The sequence below is a fragment of the Lemur catta genome, chromosome 7, assembly GCF_020740605.2.
Source record: "Lemur catta isolate mLemCat1 chromosome 7, mLemCat1.pri, whole genome shotgun sequence".
NCBI lineage: Eukaryota > Metazoa > Chordata > Mammalia > Primates > Lemuridae > Lemur > Lemur catta.
The window spans coordinates 18,602,570-18,622,204 of record NC_059134.1 but is presented as its reverse complement, the minus strand read 5'-3'; the positions used below and the strand labels follow the sequence as shown (position 1 = coordinate 18,622,204).

General features: G+C 38.8%; 1 protein-coding gene across 1 annotated transcript; it reads right to left on the bottom strand.

Annotated features, from left to right (window-relative positions):
* Positions 1-8,895: 8,895 nt before the first annotated feature.
* Positions 8,896-19,208, bottom strand: BLID (BH3-like motif containing, cell death inducer). Its single transcript, XM_045556911.1, is given in 3 exon segments — positions 8,896-9,078; positions 9,080-9,241; positions 19,110-19,208. Coding segments are annotated over 3 exon segments (444 nt in total).
* Positions 19,209-19,635: the final 427 nt, after the last annotated feature.

The following is a 19,635-nucleotide window of genomic DNA, read 5'->3' as shown; positions in this document are numbered from 1 at the left end:
TTCTGCAGCCCCGCTCCATGCTGTGCTGTAAGGAGCCAGATTTCCGTTTTAATTGTCCTACCTGGCCATCCCCTCTGCCACTACCCCTGGCTCTTGGTTCCTGGCATGGTTTCAAAGGCCCAATCAATTGCTTTCCCTCCCCTGTCATAATCTTAAACACCTCTAGCTCTCCCTCTCCCCAATTTTATCTCTTTCGAACTAAAATGTTTTTATGTCTTGTAGTTTCTTTCATGTCTGGCCACCACCATCTCCTTTCTTTGGCGTCTCTCACTCTCTAGTTTGACATTTTTCCCCCCATGTCCTGTCTCATGTTATGATCTGAAAACAAAAACCAAAAGTCAGCTGCTAGCACCTTCCTCCTTGTCCTCCCTCCATTACATGAACATATCTGACAATCTAATTCATCTCAGGGCATTTCCTACCAGCTCACCTGAAAAGAGCTGAAGCCAGTAGAGAATGGGTGTAGGTGTGTGTGTGTGTGTGTGTGTGTGTGCATGTGTGTGCGTGCGTTAGCAACCTATGTGAATGCAGCAGGAAAGGGCCTCACATACAGGTCTGGAAGAAAGAATAGAAGAAAGGATCTGGTATACTTGTGGATATTTACAGTAAAAGCAATAAAAACTAGTTATGACAAGAACTTAGAGGGAAAATAACACACAGACACACACCTGTACACTCTGTATCAAGCATCCATGCTGAGCAGTTAAATCACAATACCCTAAGATTATCTGATTATCAGAAAAAAGTATGCACCGTACTGTGAATGGGACAGGCAGGGCCACATGGTTCTGCAGCCAAGAGCTGAATACAAAAGCCTTCTGGGATGGACTGGAAGTGGGAGGCAAACTCCCACAAGTCACTGTCTCCCTCCACCCTTGGCTTGGCTTAGAGGCTAAGAACCATTGCAGCACCTCTCTTTTGTTTCCACCATAATTTTAAGTTTATTATTGCTACCCATCCCTGAACATACTTGTGCCCTTAGCCTTACTACTTCCCTTTATTCTTTTAATGTTGCAACTCTGTTTTCTGTGACACCTCTAATAGCTACCATCAGAGGTCTGCTATGTGTCAGACAGAGATAACTAATATCTCATTTATTCCTCAAAGCAGCCTTTAGAGGCATCATCAGTGTTTTACAGACACAGAGAATAAGGCCTGGCAATAGTTAGAATTGCCCAACTCATGAGTGGCATTTTGAACCCCAGTCTAACTCCACACACATGGTCTTTCCTTCTCATTGTCACCCTCTTTAACTTCCATCTCAGTGTAAATGACACCTTCTGCAGTTAATCCCTTCGAACTAGTTTAGTTTCTCCTATGTATTTCCCATAGCAACCTGTACTTACTCTATCTTAGCATTTATTCATTCCTTTCATTTTGCTGATTTTATCCAGTACATAGTTACTGAGCACCTAACTGTATGTCAGGCACTGTGCTGGACAGCGTAATTTCCTTACCTAGATGGTAGGAAGTGATGTGGTGGTATTGGCATTATCTGTGTACAATGCTACTCCCATCTCCCAACTCCAAGGTCATGATGAGTGGCTGTGACAGGGTCCCCTCTGTATACCCAGTACAAGGCACAGCACCTAGCACACAGTATGGGCTCACCAAATAGTTTCTTTATAAATCTTTATGCTAATATGGTTCGACTATAACTTGTTGAGAAAGCAGGGTTCATGTCTAAATAGCTCTTAGAAAAATGCTTAGTAAAATGCCACATAAAAGTAGCATTTAATTAATGTTGAATTGCCATCTTTATTTTCTAAGACTATACTCTGGCTGAGGTCCCACTTAGGAGCCATGTTTATTTGTGTTTCTGAAAAATAGAAAGTTGATCTGTTTAATTCATTCTGTAAGTTCTGAAGTCATGCTGTTTCTGTGTGGAACCAGCCAAGCTCTGTCTGAACTCTCACCAGCCTGTGGATTAGGAGGTCGTGTCAAGTGATAAAGTGTTCAGGGTGACGTGGCTGTGAAGGCCTATTCTGGGCTACATGCAGGGAGGGAGATCTCTTACACTTGGGAGTGTGTGGGTAAGTCCAGATCTGAGATAAGCAACCCAGCTCAGATGCCCTCATTTCAGAAAAAGAGGGTGAGAAGATAGAAATGGTTCATGACCATATGACCTAAATGACTCCGGGGTTTCATAATATGTATTCTAAAGAAAGATTAGATAATTCCCTATTTTGCCTAAGGAAAGAACGTTTAAGTGTGCATGATGGCTATCCTCAGCAGGCTGGCTTCTCTCCTATTCTTCATTTAGTAGTTCTTGTCTTTGAACAGAGGCAGGCAAGGGGAATATGATGCTGTTCACTCTCTTCTTTCTAACTAGCATTCACGCACATTCAGAGTGCTGACACCCCTGAATTTGGTTACAAATATGATACTATCTTCACTAGGCTGGGATGATTTTCATTGTATCAACCCACAACACAGATTCTAAAACTATCCTTTGGGGGTTGGTGGCATTTCTCAAGGCAAAGCTAGATGGGTACCCACAGTCATTCTACTCTAAATGTAGTTAAGATGTAGACTACCTAAATCCCCTCAGCAAGAGTCTCTCACTAACTGGCAAAAATATTCCTTACTACTCATCACGGGAGGATGAGGAAGAGGAAGCTTACTTACGTACTGGTGGTCAGCAAAGCCCTCTTTCTAAAGCAACGAGACTTTGAACCAGTAGGGAGCAGTGTATATTACAGACACTCTAGCTCAAGTGGTCGCAAAAGGAATCATCTGGCAGATTTTATACCCAAAATGCACATCATTCCCAAGTATCAGGCTAAGGAGCGTCAAGCTAAATACTTGGATTTTTGCCTAGTAAAAAAATTTTGCTTTTGCTAGCCTTTTAGGATATTAGGGGAAATCAATGCTTAGATAATTCTTCAGAATATGTATTTAATAATATTTATAGATATGAATAGATAAAATAATTCTGTTGCCTCTTTATACCTCATTAGGTGAGTTTCACAGGACTTTTCCTGGCTTCCAGCCTAACTCCATAGAAGGGCTGGTGCTTATCTGATGAGCCCAGGTGGTTTGTGAAGCTCCTGGAAGGTAATCTATGGTCTACTGATTGCACTGGGGCCTGCCTCTACCATTTCTAGCAGGCACATTTCAGCAGCCTTTAGGGTATTGCAAGGTGAAAGAGAAAAGCATCCACTTACGCATAATAATAGGTAAACTGAGAGAGAGAGAGAGAGAGAGAGAGAGAGAGACCATGCCACTCCAAAAGGTGAGATGCCTATTACCTGTGTACTAAGAGGATTGAGCCTGACATTATAAAAATCATTATTCTTGGCTGAAGGGTGCCATCCAAGAGCCAAGTGCTATTTCGGTCTAGGTTCCCTGCCATTCAGTCATTAGGTTTAGGCTGGCAAGCAAAGAGGCATATTTTTGCCCCTGGGACTTTTGAAGATGACTGAGATTGCCAGGCCAAGAGTCTAGAGATGATATTCAGCCACAGATACAGGCCAGGGATTTGGTCTGGAGTTGTTTGTATGTTTTTCAAACTGCTCCACATGGCCTGGAGGCCCTGAAGGGGGCGGGGGGAGGGTAAAGCTGTCGAAGCCAAGAGTGTTCTCATCTCAAATCCAGTCTTATTGATGCCAGGGCTCCTAGAAATATCTTTGCTGACCAAACTGATGCTTTTTGGAAGATTGGGCCCCTTTTATAGCACTCATCATCTCTGGATCTCTACGAATTTTACAATAAATAGGCAGAGAGGTAGATAAGCCAATGACCCATCACTAAGGAGAGACTGGATTACAATTCAGATTTCAGAGTTTCCAGCCAGACTTTTACTGCTGGCTCTCAACTTTTCATTAATGTTCAAAAAGTCAAGACCCACGTCAGTTTCAGATTTTTCAGATGTTTAAAATTCTTTTAGCTATTTAGATTCTAAAGGTTTAGGATAAGGAGAGGGAGAAGCAAATAGCCTCATATCATTATTCCCGTTTCATGGGTGGGAAATGACGAAGTACTTTTCCCAAGAAGGTTGTTATGGCACCAAGAATAGAATCTAGGTCTCTCAACCCAGCTGTTGTGAGGAAAAATGAGCTAATACGTATGAACTGCCTCGAATTCATTCAAAGAGTGGGTTTGTGTAAATCTGAGGTGTCATTAACAATAATCATACCCTGTGCATCTTGGTTTCCCCCGTTATTAACTAATGACATGCACAGTAAGGGTTTCAACATGGTGCGATTAAATTTACGTGAGCATCTGTAAGAGAGAGAAGAGTTTCAAAAGTGCTGAGTGTGCAGAATTAATAAAATTAAAGGGATACAGAAACATATTTTGAGGCATATTTTTGGGTCCAAGGTGCAGCGGTGATATCCGGACTCCTGCTGAGATTAAAACAGCAATGAAGGGGGGGGGGGTTGGGGGGATGGGAAGAGGGCTGGCGGGGTGGGGGAGGGGAGTTGAATATTTTAAAGGTGGAAACTGCTACTTCGGAGATTTTAAATTGGGTATATTTGATACTTCTCACGGAGTCTCTCCATGCTGCAAATAGCAATGACATAAATACCAGAGAGAATTATGTCAAAGGGAGCCAGGTTTGCCCTCTGGGGTCTGCTGCTTTGCCCTTTAGCCATGCTCCATGCACAGGCCGACTATAGATTGTAACCTACCTGCCCTGTAACCAACCTGCCCTGCAACATTAAGTAAAATTTTTTTGACATCCTTAAGCCTTTAGAAGTTCACTGTGATGTGATAACTATGACCTCAATTCTCGACCGTTCCGTGTTGGGGCCCATGGGTGTACATGCTTAGCTCTGCATGGCACTTACATGCACTACATGAGGACATGTGTTGATTTTGAGTCTACTGAAGCTTAACACTGTGCCTGCCACACAACAGGTGCTTTGCAAGTGATTGTTTATTCTGTAATCTTCCGGGAATTTTATATAATCCAGGGTTGTATTGTTATGGAGCACAGACCAATCAGCTGATTGAACATGGACACACAATCTATAATTGATGATGTTCCTCTCCTGTCATGAGCTTACTTACCTGAAATCCACATCTTATAATTTACGAAAAAGTGAGAAAAGTTCTAAGGTAAGGAAGGAGGAAAAGTACTTTGAAAATAAAATGAAAATCTGGCTGGTGTTCAGATTCTGTTTAAAATGTTAACAGTACTTTGGGTGCTTGTAGTAAACATTTAGGAGTCAACCTGTCAATGTCTTTTTAAAAACAAAGTAAACAGAGGAAACAGATTCGGAGACCACACTAGGGGAGGAAATTATTGGTGAGTGATATCTTTACCCCAACTAATCTGCACACACAGATACATCTCTCTGAGCCCTGCTGACTTGCTTTCCACAGTGCAGTGAGGATTAACTGAAGTATTGGGAAAGCAGCTTTATTTAGAAAATTCATAGAGAACTGGTGAAGTATCTGAAGACTGAGAGTGGGCATGGAGATGAAGGAAGAATCCTACATATGATTTCTCTTCTGCTGAAAAGAGGGAGAGATTAACCCAGAATACCAATGCATAAAGTGAACTTCTCTAGCCTGATAAAAAAGAGGACAGGGAGTGAATGCAGGAGAATTATTAGCAGATCTGCTCCATCTTCTTTAACTCATTCAGGTGATCTCAGCCTCCCCTTCCTCAGCGCCCGCTCGGCACTGTAAGTGCATCTGACCCAGGACATGCTGCACTTGATTGTGGTCATGATACCGTGAGATACATCCCCCTGCAACTGCGGCCCATTAGATAATGACTGGCACAATGTAAACTCTCAGTAAATGTTGAATACAAAATGAGTTAAGTCAACTTGAGGATAAAATTTAAGAGCCATAAGATGAAGTGCAAAGCGTAACCATGTCCAAAATAAACAAGGAAAAGTGACAGTTCAATTAGATCCAGATTCTGGGTTGGGTCTTATGGGACAGGAAGGGGGCAAAGAAGAAAGTCTTGCCAGTTGAGTTATGCACACAGAGTTGGAATCTGGCCCTGGGGAAAACCAAAGGCTGACATATTCTTGTCTGGTCTCCTTACTTGAACTTCAGTTTCTATTTCTGGTTATAATGACCCAATAGGAGGAATATAGAACTGAAAGTTAAGAGACATGGGTTCTCCACTTAGCTTTGTCATGGTGACCTTGGACAAGACATTTCACCTCTCAGATCCTTAGCCCCATCAACTATAAAATGAGAGGATTTGACTAGATGAACTCTCAAGTTCCCTCCAGGGAAATTCTAGAATTGCACAGTCCTTCTCTCTGTCTAGATTTCATTCTCCTACAAGAATATTTCTTAACAGTTATGATATAGATGGAATTTGGATTTAGAAAATAAATATAGATCATCTTAGCTCATACTGAAAACAATTTAGAGTCTGAATATACAAAACAAGAGAAGCAAGGGTCTTAGCATGGTGGAATGAATCATAGTAGATAGGGTCATGAGAAGGGCATTCCCATTTAGCTAGCTACACATCTCCTGATGTTTGAGTGGAACAAAAATTTTGACAATATTCTTGGGCAATAAGAAAGCATATTGTTGGAAAGAGAAAGGAATTATTCATCCCATTTCACAGAAAAGGAAGTTGAAGTCCAGAAAGGACAGATAATGCATTCAAGGTCGCACTGTAAAGATGAAGTCAGACCCGATACACAGGTATCCTGATTCCCACCCAAACTGTCTGAATTTGTTAACAAAAAAACGACCGGTATTTCCAATGAACATGGTGCCTCAGCCCAGTGAAACTGGGTAGTCCTTAGGCCAACTTGCTGCCATGATCCCTGCTGAAATAAGACCTGCTAAAAATGCCTATAAAGTTTATTGTCAGAAAAAGTTACTCTGTGAATGACCTAGAGAGATTCCTTAGAAGATTTCCTGCAGTCAGACACTTCCACTGGCCTTGGGTCAGGAAATCTGGACCCATTCCACTGTCTGTCACTTTTAGGCTTTTGCACATCAATTTCCTTCTTTAGGAGTCAAGAAACTTTTAAGAGAAACTTAAAATATAAAATGATCCCAGATCAATATATATGAAATAGTTTTAGAGGAGTTTTTGCCTAGTATTACTAATTAACTAAAGAAATTATTATCTACTTTTTAAATTTGTGTGTGTATATTTACATACACATTTTTATATATAAAATATGTCTAACATATATTAAAATGTAGATACTACTGTGTTTTATATACATACACATTATTCTTGTACAAATTATATATGTATGTATATGTGTGTGTGTCTATATGTATAGTGTGTATGTATATATGTATACGGTAGATATATATGTATTTATATCTCTCCAGTCTAGCTGGGAAATCTGTTTCAAAATCAACTGCTGTCTCTCTTCAGACTTGATATATAGCCAAGCAAGCCATTCTCGATTAACACAGCTTCCCTCCTGGGAAAAGTCACAGAATAACATTATTGATTTCCCTTTACCCTTCTCCACATTTCTCTACTGAAATGTTATCTTAACTCTAAAATGTAAAAGCGAAAGGAAATGAAAATAAAAATGAAGAGCTTTTCTTCTTTAGGACTATGTTGATTATACTTTTGTTATTTTCTAAAAATACTTTTTTGAAGAACTGGGCGCCCATGTGGGATGTCTATGTAGTGAAGAACAGAGAGGATGACATGCTTTGCAAGGTTTTCAGGCAACAGATTTTTTACGCTGAAATCTATGCTTTTCACACAATGCTGGACTCAGTACTACATAAACCTATTCTTCTCACTCTCTTATGATTTAGGCAGCCATCTTTGAAAACCGCTGAGACTTTCTGGCAAATAGCCCCTCCAATGTTTCTATAGGGAAAGTTTGTTTCTCATCAATTTTTCCTACCTCAAAAGATCCCAGGCAAGATTAGTTTGTGTGTTTTTAACACGCAGAAAATTCTTTACTTATAAAAGTTTCAGGATCATGATGCAATTTATGTGTTTCTCCAATGCAATTTTAGAAATGCAAAAAGGAGGTTCTCCAGGCAGCATCTTCCTACCTGTGGCTCACTGGAGCTCACTGGGGAAGAATAACTCAGAGCCTCACTCTTGCTCTCCCTGCAGCTTCTGAGCTGCCCTGTGGGATCATTTCTGATGGTGGGCAAGGATGGGTCAGGATAGTGGTAAAAAGCAGAAAAGGGGACACTGAAGTGGCTTAAACTAAAAGTTCTAAAAACACCTTTTCCATTTCCTTCCTCTTTTTCCCCTACAGATTTAGTTCTACTGACTCTAATAACTGAGTTCATAAAAGACTAGTGGAATTATTGGAATTTCTATTTCCTTCAGTTTGTATTTTTTTAGCATCCACAGGTTTTCTGTTTTGTTTTGTTTTGTAGAAGGAAAGAAAGGATTGACTTATTTGCAACACAATCTGATTCTTCACTTTAAGCAAATAAAGATGCCAGTGAAATAAACGGATTGTGTTATTTAAAACTGAAAGCTTACGTGAACCACCACTCAGAAATGAGCTTTAAAGAACTACAGAAAGAAAATGAAAACCCTGTGACTAAACAAGGCTATTATGATGCCGAATGCTGAGTGTACAACTTAGTGGAGTGATTATTAACAATATGAAAAATATCTACTTCCAATGTACAAATGAAATACACTCAAAACTGCAAAGGACAGTGGCATGCTATGCTGCCCTGAGGTTTAATCACAGAGCTTTTTTTCTTTTTTCATGAATTTGCAAGCTTAGTTTTAATTAAATGCCATTTTATTATTAACTAGGCAGTTTATCTTTTTTCATTTTATTGTTTCTCTGCACAATTTGAATGAAATTTGGAAGAGTTGTGGTTAAAAGTGGGTAGAAAAGCATGCTAAGAATTGGGTCATCTTGTTGAAATCAAGTTCCCTTCTGTGTCATGCAGCAAGAATAATGGGGGAAATCTGCCCTAATATCTTGCTGTATCTGTCCCAACTCACTCTTTTCACAGGGCCTCAGCAGGGGAATTACGCAACAATGCAATTTGCATCCTGCTTAAATAGGAAGGTCTCTGGAGCACATTTCCAGGAACAGCCCTCTTCATAGCAGAGGAGCCAAGATTATACCTTGCGAGAGGAAACATTGTTTCCTTAGGCAATATAGGTTCTTTGTTGGAAGCCAAAAGAGTGCTCCAGTTGCAGGCATCCTTTTGCCTCTGGATAAATGGAACTGCCAGAGGCTCATCCTATCCAGGCAGTGTAGAACATACACTCAGCTTCTAGGATGTAGTAGAAAGGTATTTCCTGGCCTCCTGTGGCACCCAGCTGGAACAAATTTACCACGATTTGAAGCTACCACATAAGAAAGTCCAGAATTTAACATTCATCCATTCATTCCATTCATTCAGCAAGTTTTTAGAAGGCAGTTCTCATATGGACTGTATTTTGCCCACGCACTGTGTTGGGTGGGAAGAAAAAAGTGGTAATATCCTGCCCTTCCTTTCTTCCCAGCTCCTACTATTCCTGGAATTTCCCTTGATGTCAAGTGGCTACTCAGAAAAAATCCTCAACCGAAAACACCTTCCATGGGATCATATATTTATTCCACTCTCCTCTCTCTTATCTCCATACGGAGTATCATCTGACCCAGGCTTGAATGAATAAACATTATTAATTAACTGTAAGTCTCAACAATGTCCTCCTCTCAACGAGTTTGATGCAGACCACAAGAAGGCTGTGTCTACTACCTAAAAGTGGGGAAGATCCCTATGTTGATTTCTGAAGCGTAAAAGGCAGGGAAGGTTTTTAGACTTTTTGTCCCTATTCTAAAGAGACCTAAGAATACTCGCTTTATTTCTTAGAAAGAACCTAGAGCTGCGGATGCCTAAGGGAGTCATTCCAAGCCAGACTAGAATATCAAGAGAGAGAATTAATCCGGCTCTCTTGTCTGGTGCTTACAATACATGAAAGTATTCCCGACCTCATGGCAGGCCACAGGGAATGAGCGGTGCGAATTAAGTCCTCTCCCCAGTGATGTGTGGCAAATACTTACCCTGGTGAAGCAGCAAGTTCTTGACCACAGTACTATACACAAATAAATACACAAAATACTCTTACTTTTTGTTCTTTATCTTGGGAAGACTTCAGAAACATCTTGTTTCAATGGATAGGCTGGAATCATAGAAAAACTTTAATCTTGATTTCCTTCCCAGTTTTTTGATGAAGATGTATATGTAAAATGGAACATTAGTTACATTTCTAATTGGGAAACACTTAGTAATCCTAGGCAACCTAGATCTGGGTGTCTTGCAGAGTACTGTTGTGTTGAGAGAGAAAAGATCCCAAAGGGAGAAACTTCTAAGTTAGCAGCAGCAGCAGAGAGGTTATATGATTGGGTGTGGTGTTTCACATAGCCTGTATCAAGGCACAGTAAGGAATGTGTCTTGCACAAATTAGCCCACAGACCTTCCTAAATAGGACCAATATGTAACATATACAAATGTAAGATCAGCTGTAAGTAAAGATCCTCTCCTTTCACACCAAGCCATGGAGATTGCTAGCATTATCATGGCCTTGGCCACTTGATGTCCCTTAACACTGTCTGAGTAGGAACTCAGGAACCAGTGATGCCCCCAATTAACCACAACCATCATGGTAGCATCTGATACCATCCAAAGAATGTCAAGGTTGTAGACAAAAGGCTGACATAGAATAGTGGGAAGACAACAGGGAATTACATAGCCTACTTTGAGAACAGAGTCTATTTTGGATATTTAATGCTCTTTCTGTATATTTCACGCTAGAGCCAGAACAAATTCAAAATTTCTAAACTTTCAGAGGGACCTGTAACACTCAGTTCGAGGAACCACCGAATGTTCTACTCTAGCAAAGTTTAAAGGCAACTCAGGAAAATCCATCAAGTGTCTTATAGAAAACAGAATGGACAAAAGGACAACTGAAACCAAGAATGTGGATAATGGGATTACTGGATATGGATTTGAAACACAGATCTGCTGTTTAATACTGTGAACTCGGGCAAAGTGTATAACCTTCCTGAAGATTCTTGATCTGGAAAATGGGGATAATAATATCTTCTCTGCCTAATCATTTGGGGGGCTAAATGAGAAAAGGAGTATAAATTATTTATCCCAGGTCTGGCCCATAGTGAGCACTCAGCAATGTTAGCTCCTTTATTTCCCTTTATTGATGTATGCTTTCCAGATTTTCTTTTAACCTCTCTTCTCTGAGTCCATAGAAAACTGATCTTATGTACTGTCTGGCAAATCTACTCAATTTAACAGTTTAAAAAGTTTATTCTAAATATGAGACATACGAAGAATATGAACATTAAGTAATACACACCATTTTTGCAAAAAGTGTTCATAACCTACTGAGAAAGTTAGAAACATACCTGTGTGACTATGAATCAGACAATGTTAAGTAGAATAATTTGGTTATTTAAATGTTTGAGAGAGAGGGAATCTATTACGTGCCAGGCATCATACAAAGTGGCAAAGACCCAAAGATGTATAAGATGCAGTCATTGAACTTCAGGGCCCTTCATTTAGTACAGGAAGGGACATATGAACACACCTCAATAGAAGGTGGACAGTACAAATGGTGCTGGGTGAAAGAATGACACAAAGGGTGAGAAATCACTTCTGTTAGAAGGGTCAGGGAAGGTTTCACAGAGGAGACAATTTCCAGGCTAGATATATAAAAAATAAGAAGGGTAGTAACTTAGCTAAAATGGACAAATTCCTTGAAAAATATAACTTACTAAAACTGACACAGACAAAACAGAAAACCTAAATACCACTATATTTGTTAGAGCAATTCAGTTCATTATCTAAATCTTCCCACAGAGAAAATTTTAGCTCCAAATAGTATCACTGGTGATTTCTATCAAATATTCAGGTAAAAAATGACACTAATCTAATAAAATTCCTTCAGAAAACAGAGGAAGAGGGAATACTTTCCGATGTTTTTTTTTTTCTTTAAAACCAAATCAGGCAAATACATTACATGGCAATTATAAACCAGTATCTTGCATGAGCACAGATGCAAAAATCTTCCACAAAATTTTAATCAAGTCTAAGAACATACAAAAAAAAATTGAGATCACTTAGGGTTTATTTCAGAAATGTAAGATTGGCTTCATATTTTAAAATAAATCAATGGAATTCACTATATCAATAAAATAAATGAGAAAAAACATATCATAATTTTAATACATGCAGAAAAAATTATTTGATAAAACTGAACATTCATTCATGATAAAAAAAAAAAACACTTCTCAGCATATAGGAATAGAGGGAACTTTCTCAATCTGATAAAGGGCTTTCTACAAAAAAATCTATTGTTAACATCATAGTTAATGGTGATCTATAAAGTGGATTTCCCGTAAGATTGAGAATAGGCAAAGGTGCCTGCTCTTACCACTTCTAACCAACATTGCACTGGACATCTTGGTCATTGTAAAGCAAGAAAAATAAAAGGCATAAATAGAGAACAAGGTAAAACTGCGTCTATTTGTAAACAGCATGGTTGTTTATGCAAGTAGAAAATCTTAAAGGAATCTACATAACAAGGAGTAGAACTAATAACTACATTTGGCAAAATCACAAAATATAAGATTAATATACAAAAGTCAATTATATTTTTATATACCAGCAGCAAATAATAGGAAATGAAATAGAAAAAGAATCCACTTGTAATAGCATCATAAAACATAAAACACTTAGAAATAAAGTTTTCAAAAATATGAATGAGTTGAATTGTGGCTCCCAAAAGATATGCCTATTTGAAACTTCATGATATGATGTTTTTGGGGAATAAAAGGTTTTTGTAGATGTAATTAATGCATGTAAGGATCTTGAGATGAGACCATCTTGGATAGGGATGGGCCCTAAATCCAATTACAGTGTCCTTATAAGAGACAGAAAAGGAGAAGACACTGAAACACAGGAGACCATGTGAACAGGTGAAGGGAGAAGCAGGGATTGTAGTGATGTGTCTACAAGCCAGGATGCCCAAGGATTGCTGGCAGATACCAGAAGTTAGAAAAAGGCATGGAATAGATTCTCCCTCAGGGCCTCCAAAAAGAATCAACCCTGACAACACCTTGATTTTGGACTTTTGGCTCCCTAAACTGTGAAAATAAATTTCCGTTGTTTTAAACTACCCAGGTTATGGTAATTTGTTACAGCAGTTCTAGGAAATAATACAGTACATAAGACTTTTATAGTGAAAATGGCAAACTATTGCTGGGATAAGTTTTAAAAAAAATCTAAAGAAATGCAGAGATATACCAGGTTCATAGATTGGAAGAGTCCAATATTATTAAGATGTCAGTTCTACTCAAATTAAGCTATTTATTCAAAGTGGTCCCAATTAAAATTTCAGTATTTTTTCATTGTTGTTGCAGAAATTGACATGTTATTTTCAAAATCTATATGGAAATACAGTTTCTAGAATTTTCAAAGTAATTTAAAAAGTATGGAAGTTTAATACTACTTTATTTCAAGATTTACTATACAGGTACAGTAAGAAAGACAGTGTGGTATTAGAGGAAAGGATGGACAAACAGATCAATGGAACAGAATAGAGTCCAAAAATAGACCCACACTGATATGGATCAATTGATTTTTTGACACAAGTGCCAAGGCAACTCAATGGGAGGAAAAGTCATTTCAATAAATGGTGCTGGAACAATTGGAGGCCTATATAGAAAAGAATAAACACTGACCCTTATCTCACATCAGACACAAAAAAATTAACTCAAAGTAAATAATGGACATTAATATAAAAGCCAAAATTCCAAATCTTCTAGAAGAAAACATAGTTGAAAATCTTTACAACTCTGGGAGTAGGCAAAGATAACAAAGATAAGACACAAAAACAAAGAACCAAAAGAAAGAAATTTGATAAATTGGACTAGCTCAAAATTTAAAACTTTTGCTCTTTAAAAGTCACCATTAAGAAAATAAATATATACATAAGGAATTGATAGAAAATATTTGCAATGCATACAATATGACAGATTTATATTTGGTACATATAAAACTTTCTTATAACTCAATAATAATGAGACAAATAGCATAATAAAAAAGAAAAAGATTTAAACAAGCATTTCACAGAAGAAGATCTACAAATGGTCAATAAATATATGAAACAATGCTCAAATCAGTCACCAGGAAATTAAAATTAAAATCACAATGAGATATAACTACATACCCAATAGAATGGCTAAAATTAAAAAGACTGACAAATAACAAGTTTTGACAAGAATATGAAGAATGCTTGCAGTGGGAATGTAAAATGGTCAACAACTTTAGATAACTTGCTATTTCTTATAAAGTTGAATATGCATTTAACATAAGAGCTCTCAATTCTACTCCTACAGTTTACCAAATAGAAGTGAAAACATATGTCCACACAAAGCTATGTACACTAATATCGACATTATTCACTGTAACAAAAAACTGGAAACAACTCCGATGTCCATCAACTGGTGAATGGATAAACAACCCCACACTACAATGAAATACGACTCAGCGATGAAAAGGAACAAACTGCCAACAACATGGATGAGCCTCACAATCAGTATATGGAATGAAAGAAACCAGACACGAAAGAGTACATACTATTTGGTTCCATTTACATAAAACTGTAGAAAACGCACACTAATCTATAGAGACAAAAGCAGATCAGTGCTTATCTAGGGCCAGAACCAGGAGAGATGAACTGCAAAGGAATTCAAGGAAGTTTTCGAGGGTGACAAACATGTCCTGTATTTTGATTGTCACGGTTGTTTTGTGAATGTAAGTCCTGTCAAAACTCATCAATTGTATACTTTATATTGATGCAGTTGTTTCTGCATGTAAATTATATCTCACACCTCACATGAGCTTTATCACTTTTCCATGTTCCGCTTTATACTGGCAAACAACTTTGTGATATAGAGGGGGATCTAGGTTGCTTTTTAAGTTTTGTTGGTAGACAGACTTCTTTATGCTAGATCAGGGGTCAGCAATCTATACCATTGAGCCAAATCCAGCCTTCCCTCCCTTTTATTGGAATACAATCACACCCATTCATTTACTCTTGTCTATACCTGCTTTGTTTACTACCACAGCGGAGTTGAGTGGTTGCAACAGAGATGATATGACCCATGAAGCCTAAAATATTTACTCTTTGGTCCATTACAGATAAAGTTTAGTGGCCCTCACTGTAGAGAAAACAAAGTTAGATGTGGACATGGGAATATCTGCATAAATGTAAAAAGGGAGGTCTGCTCACAAGAATGAATAAGAATGGCGCATTGGACTTCAAAAAATCTATGTCCATCAATATGAATCGAAACAACAACAACAACAACAACAACAATAATAAATAGAGACAGAGTCAAATATATTTAAACTCTGGGTCCTCAAACCACCTTGCATTAATCAATCCTATTAGAGCCAAAAGCTTTAGGGAGATGGGCTAAAATAAAACTTGTTAAGAAGAGTAAGGAAGTACCTTCTCAGCCCAACCAAAAATACCCTGCCAAATTTCCCTTTCTTGGGCATAAAATAAATGGAATCAACTTGTCCTTTCTAGTCACAAGGCAAAAATCTGTATCTCAGTTCATTGAATAATTAATTGTCAAACTATGTTCAAATCCAGATTTTCTTCAAATACAGTGAAATCCTCTAGGTTAAGGCTATGGAGGGCGTAGTGTGCGGTAGTGCAAAGAGCTCTGGCTGTGGAAGCAGCAGACAGGTTAGCAGTGATCTTGACTCTACCATGATGAGTGACTGTGATGTTGAGCAAGTCGCCTAACCTCTCAAACCATGGCCTCTTCATCTGCAAAGTGGAAGCAACATTTCCTCAATTATGAAGTTATTGGGAAGTTTAAATGTGGAATGTAAGTAATCCAAAGCACAAGGAAGCCACTCAGTAAAAATTATGACTCCTCTTCCCCATCACTTTGCAGTTAGGATGGAGGTAATCTCAACATCCCAAGGTGATATTGACTGGCACTGGTCTAGAAAGTCTTTTTAGGTGTCTATTTGGGGGAAGAGATTAATTAATTTTTAGATTTGGCTTTAGTTATTTTTACCTAGATATATGCTCTTTGTCTCTTCCTAGAGAAGTATGCTGTGCTTCTATGTATTGTGAAATAAATACCTGCCGTGTTTTCCTAATAACTCTACATTCCTTATACTGATTATGCAAGCATTTACAAAAGTAATTTAAAAATCATTTGCTTGGGGGGGAAATAGCTTTCTAGAAAGTTTTTTCTATTTGTGGTGTTATCAGTATCCTTTTTAGAATTAAATACTCCCATCTCTCTTGAAACCGTTTCACTAAGATAAGAGAAAGTCTTTTCAAATATTGCAACCCATTTCATAATTTTATGGAAGAAATTGTGCAAGGAACTTAGAAATACCATGTTCGGTTTGAGTGTGCCACTTAAATAGGATCAACTTAGAGACAATCCTTGTATCTCTGTTCTCTCATTGAGGCACAGGAGTCATCTTTGGACTTGTATGTGGCTGTGACAATCCTGAAGCCTCAGAGCCACCTGTGCCAGCGAACAGCATAAAACTAAGCAGAGGGAAAATCTTCCATCCCTAAGACTGATTTCCAGCTTTGCATGTTCGTATATCCACATTTATCACCTGCCTTTAGAATTTGGGACCCTATCTATTTGCTTAGACTTGTTCCTCTCTTGTAAATTACACCTCTGTACTTGAACCTTAGTCTGCTGCCACCAAACTCTTCCTGCTTAATTAAACTTCCAGTCTTGTTTCTTCCAGACAGCCCTGGTGTGCTGTTGGCCATATCGCAGCACGATACCAAGCCCTTCGTCCTCCCTGGGCTCTGGTTTAACCAGGTGTAAAATGGGAATGTTGTATTCTCAGGCACTCTGCACAGACGCACTGAAGACAAATAAAAAGAAACTACAAACACTCTTTTAATTTGCAGGCAGAACAGATTATTTTACTGTTGACATTACTAGAGGCAATCTAAATGGTGGTTTTAATCAAATCGTTGCTGTATCATTTTAGAATAGCCAATCTAGAAGTTTCATGAATTTTAAATATTAAAATGTTTTCTTTAAAATAGTAGGTGGCATGGAGAAGGGAGAGTATTGCCACATGAGTATATCTAGAAGAACCTAAAAATAGCAAATAAAGAAAAGAAAGCTACATATCACCTGACACATGAAAAGCTCACCTGAATACTGATAGGACTCACAAATCACCAGCAAGACAGCTTAGCACAAAACCTGAAACTGTGAGCCAATCATGGCACTTCTTAATCTTTCAGTAATAAAAGGCAGCTGTGATTTTCCAAGCGCCTCTTTCCCTCTTCTGTCTGCATGCAAAGGTGTGTGCTTAGCTTGCTCTTCAGTACTCAGCTCACTGGGGACAGCAATGCTCAGCACCGACAAGGACAGTATTCCCAGTTAGGGGAATGAAAACCACTTTGCTCTGGTTTAAGAAAATGGTCTCCAGTGAAATTAACAAAATGGTGTATGTATATATTTTGGGGAAGGCACTCAAGACAGGTACAGGATATTTTTGTTTTCTTTTTCTTTTTTTTTTTTTGTGAAAACATTCATTATTTATTTATTCAGCAAATACCTACTGCGGGTTTACTGTGCTGTAGGCTCTCTAGAGCAGTGGTCCCCAACCTTCATAATGTCATATTAAGCTAAATTTTTATGTTATTAAGACTGATTACAGGAAATTCTATCATTTCTCCACTCTCCAGACACGAGACTTTGCTTTCTATCCCTAAATTACGTCGTTACTAACTTGTGACCTGATAGTCTTTAGTGTAATTGTAGAAACTTGCCCTCCCTTATCCCAGAGGTCAGTACTTCCTACCCCTCAACTTCCTAGAGCCCAGCCTAGAATGCAGAAGTGAGCAAATAAAACACTTTTGAACACTCAAAATAGTAATCTGTGTGTCTCCACAATAGAGGGATGCCTCCCTCTTTATAGCCCCCCTCTGAACTGTAGCTTGACTCCTTTCTCTTATGATTTATAACAGTTTTGGTTAACTTTTTCCCCAGGAGCAGCAAACTACAAGTGAATTGGGAGAGCAGCTGAGGAGCAGGCACAGGAAGAGCAGGAAAAGCCACTGCCAGCAGCTGAATACAGAATACAGCCTGAAAGGCCAAACCGCAGACAAAGACTTCTGAGAGCACAGAACGCAACAACGGCAGTTCATAATGGTGACCCTTAGCCATCAAGTGGGTTAGGTGCAGAAAATGTATTTAGAGACTGAAAAGGCAGAAGTTGTTGTGATGCTTGAATAGGTGAGCTTTTGTTCTTAGAAAAATTTACATATATGGGAGATTTTTGTTCCTTGATAAAATAGGGATAGCCGAGGCATTGCTAATGTAATTGACGAGGCGCTCGTTTAAGCACTTTTATTTGGTCATTTTACATTATTTTCTCTCGTGTTCTTGAGTGAAGGGTCTATATGCCCAGAGAGGGCAGGCCCATGTGACTTTTGCTCAGTGTGTATATACTTTGCATAAGCACAATCAGGTGCTTAATGAATGCTGGTGATGATCATGATCAAGTGCTTAATAACAGGGTCTTCTCTAAAGGCTGATTAATGGGGCTTCACGTTGACATCTTTTCATTCTCTTTTTGCACACATTTTTGGGCGGTGTGTGGAGATAGAAGGACTATAAATGGAATATCCATTGAAAGAAAAATGTAGAAAGGCTGTTCTATTTAGAAGTAGGTAGAGAGCTTTGACAAACTTTTTGCTGATGGTTAAATAGGATATCCAAGATTTTATTCCTATGACTCATTCTATGATTTGGAAATATTTTATCCTAGCCAACCTCCATTTCCAAGATTTTCACAACCACACTTGCCATTTGCAACATCTGAACTAGATCTGCCAAGTTAAGTGGTTCTTGGTTCAATCAGAACAGTATTTATTACTTTTGTATTAAGCTACCTGTGTACTAAAAAACCAAGAGGTGCTGAGAGCTATTGTGATCCTACAGCTCTGCCACGCCACACATGTGGCTATTTAAATGTCTCCTTGAATACAGCATTCCACAGAAACCCTTCTCTCTATGCTAATAGATGGGGACTCTTCAGTCTTAGACTCTTATCTACCAGTTACTCTTGTCTCTCCTTACCACTAAGTCAAGCACAAAAGCAGTAAAACTGACCCCAACCTAAGCAGTACTACTCACCAATTCCCATGTTGTGATCCACTGCGCCATCATTCTTCCAGATTTAACGTGTGGGGGGTTGCCTTTGATTTGCCCCTCCTCCTCCTTCCCCAAATCCATTTTTAGTGCCAAAGCCCTATTGCACTTCTGTGCAGTGTGTGTCTTCTACCCACCCCCTACTCTCCACTTTCCACTGTTGTCTTCTCTAAATTCTTTGCCTCCTCACCTATTGGAAAACTCCAGCAGCTTCTTTACTAGCCTCCTCCTCCCTCATCATTTCCCCCTCCAGGCCGCCTGGAATTCCGTTAACAGAGTAATCTGCTTTAAATTCCGCCTTTAATTTGTCACGTCCTAGCCCCAAAGCTTCATTGGCAACGTATCTCGTACCATTTCATATCTACGAGGCTGTGAATGTGAGAAAACTCCACAAGCAGGAAAACATTATAGAATTGTTGTCAGCACGGTAATGGCCCTTCCTGGATGGGACATACTGTGATCCATCTTCCCCGAGGTATAACCTGATGTGAAGCTGCTGGCCAACATGCCA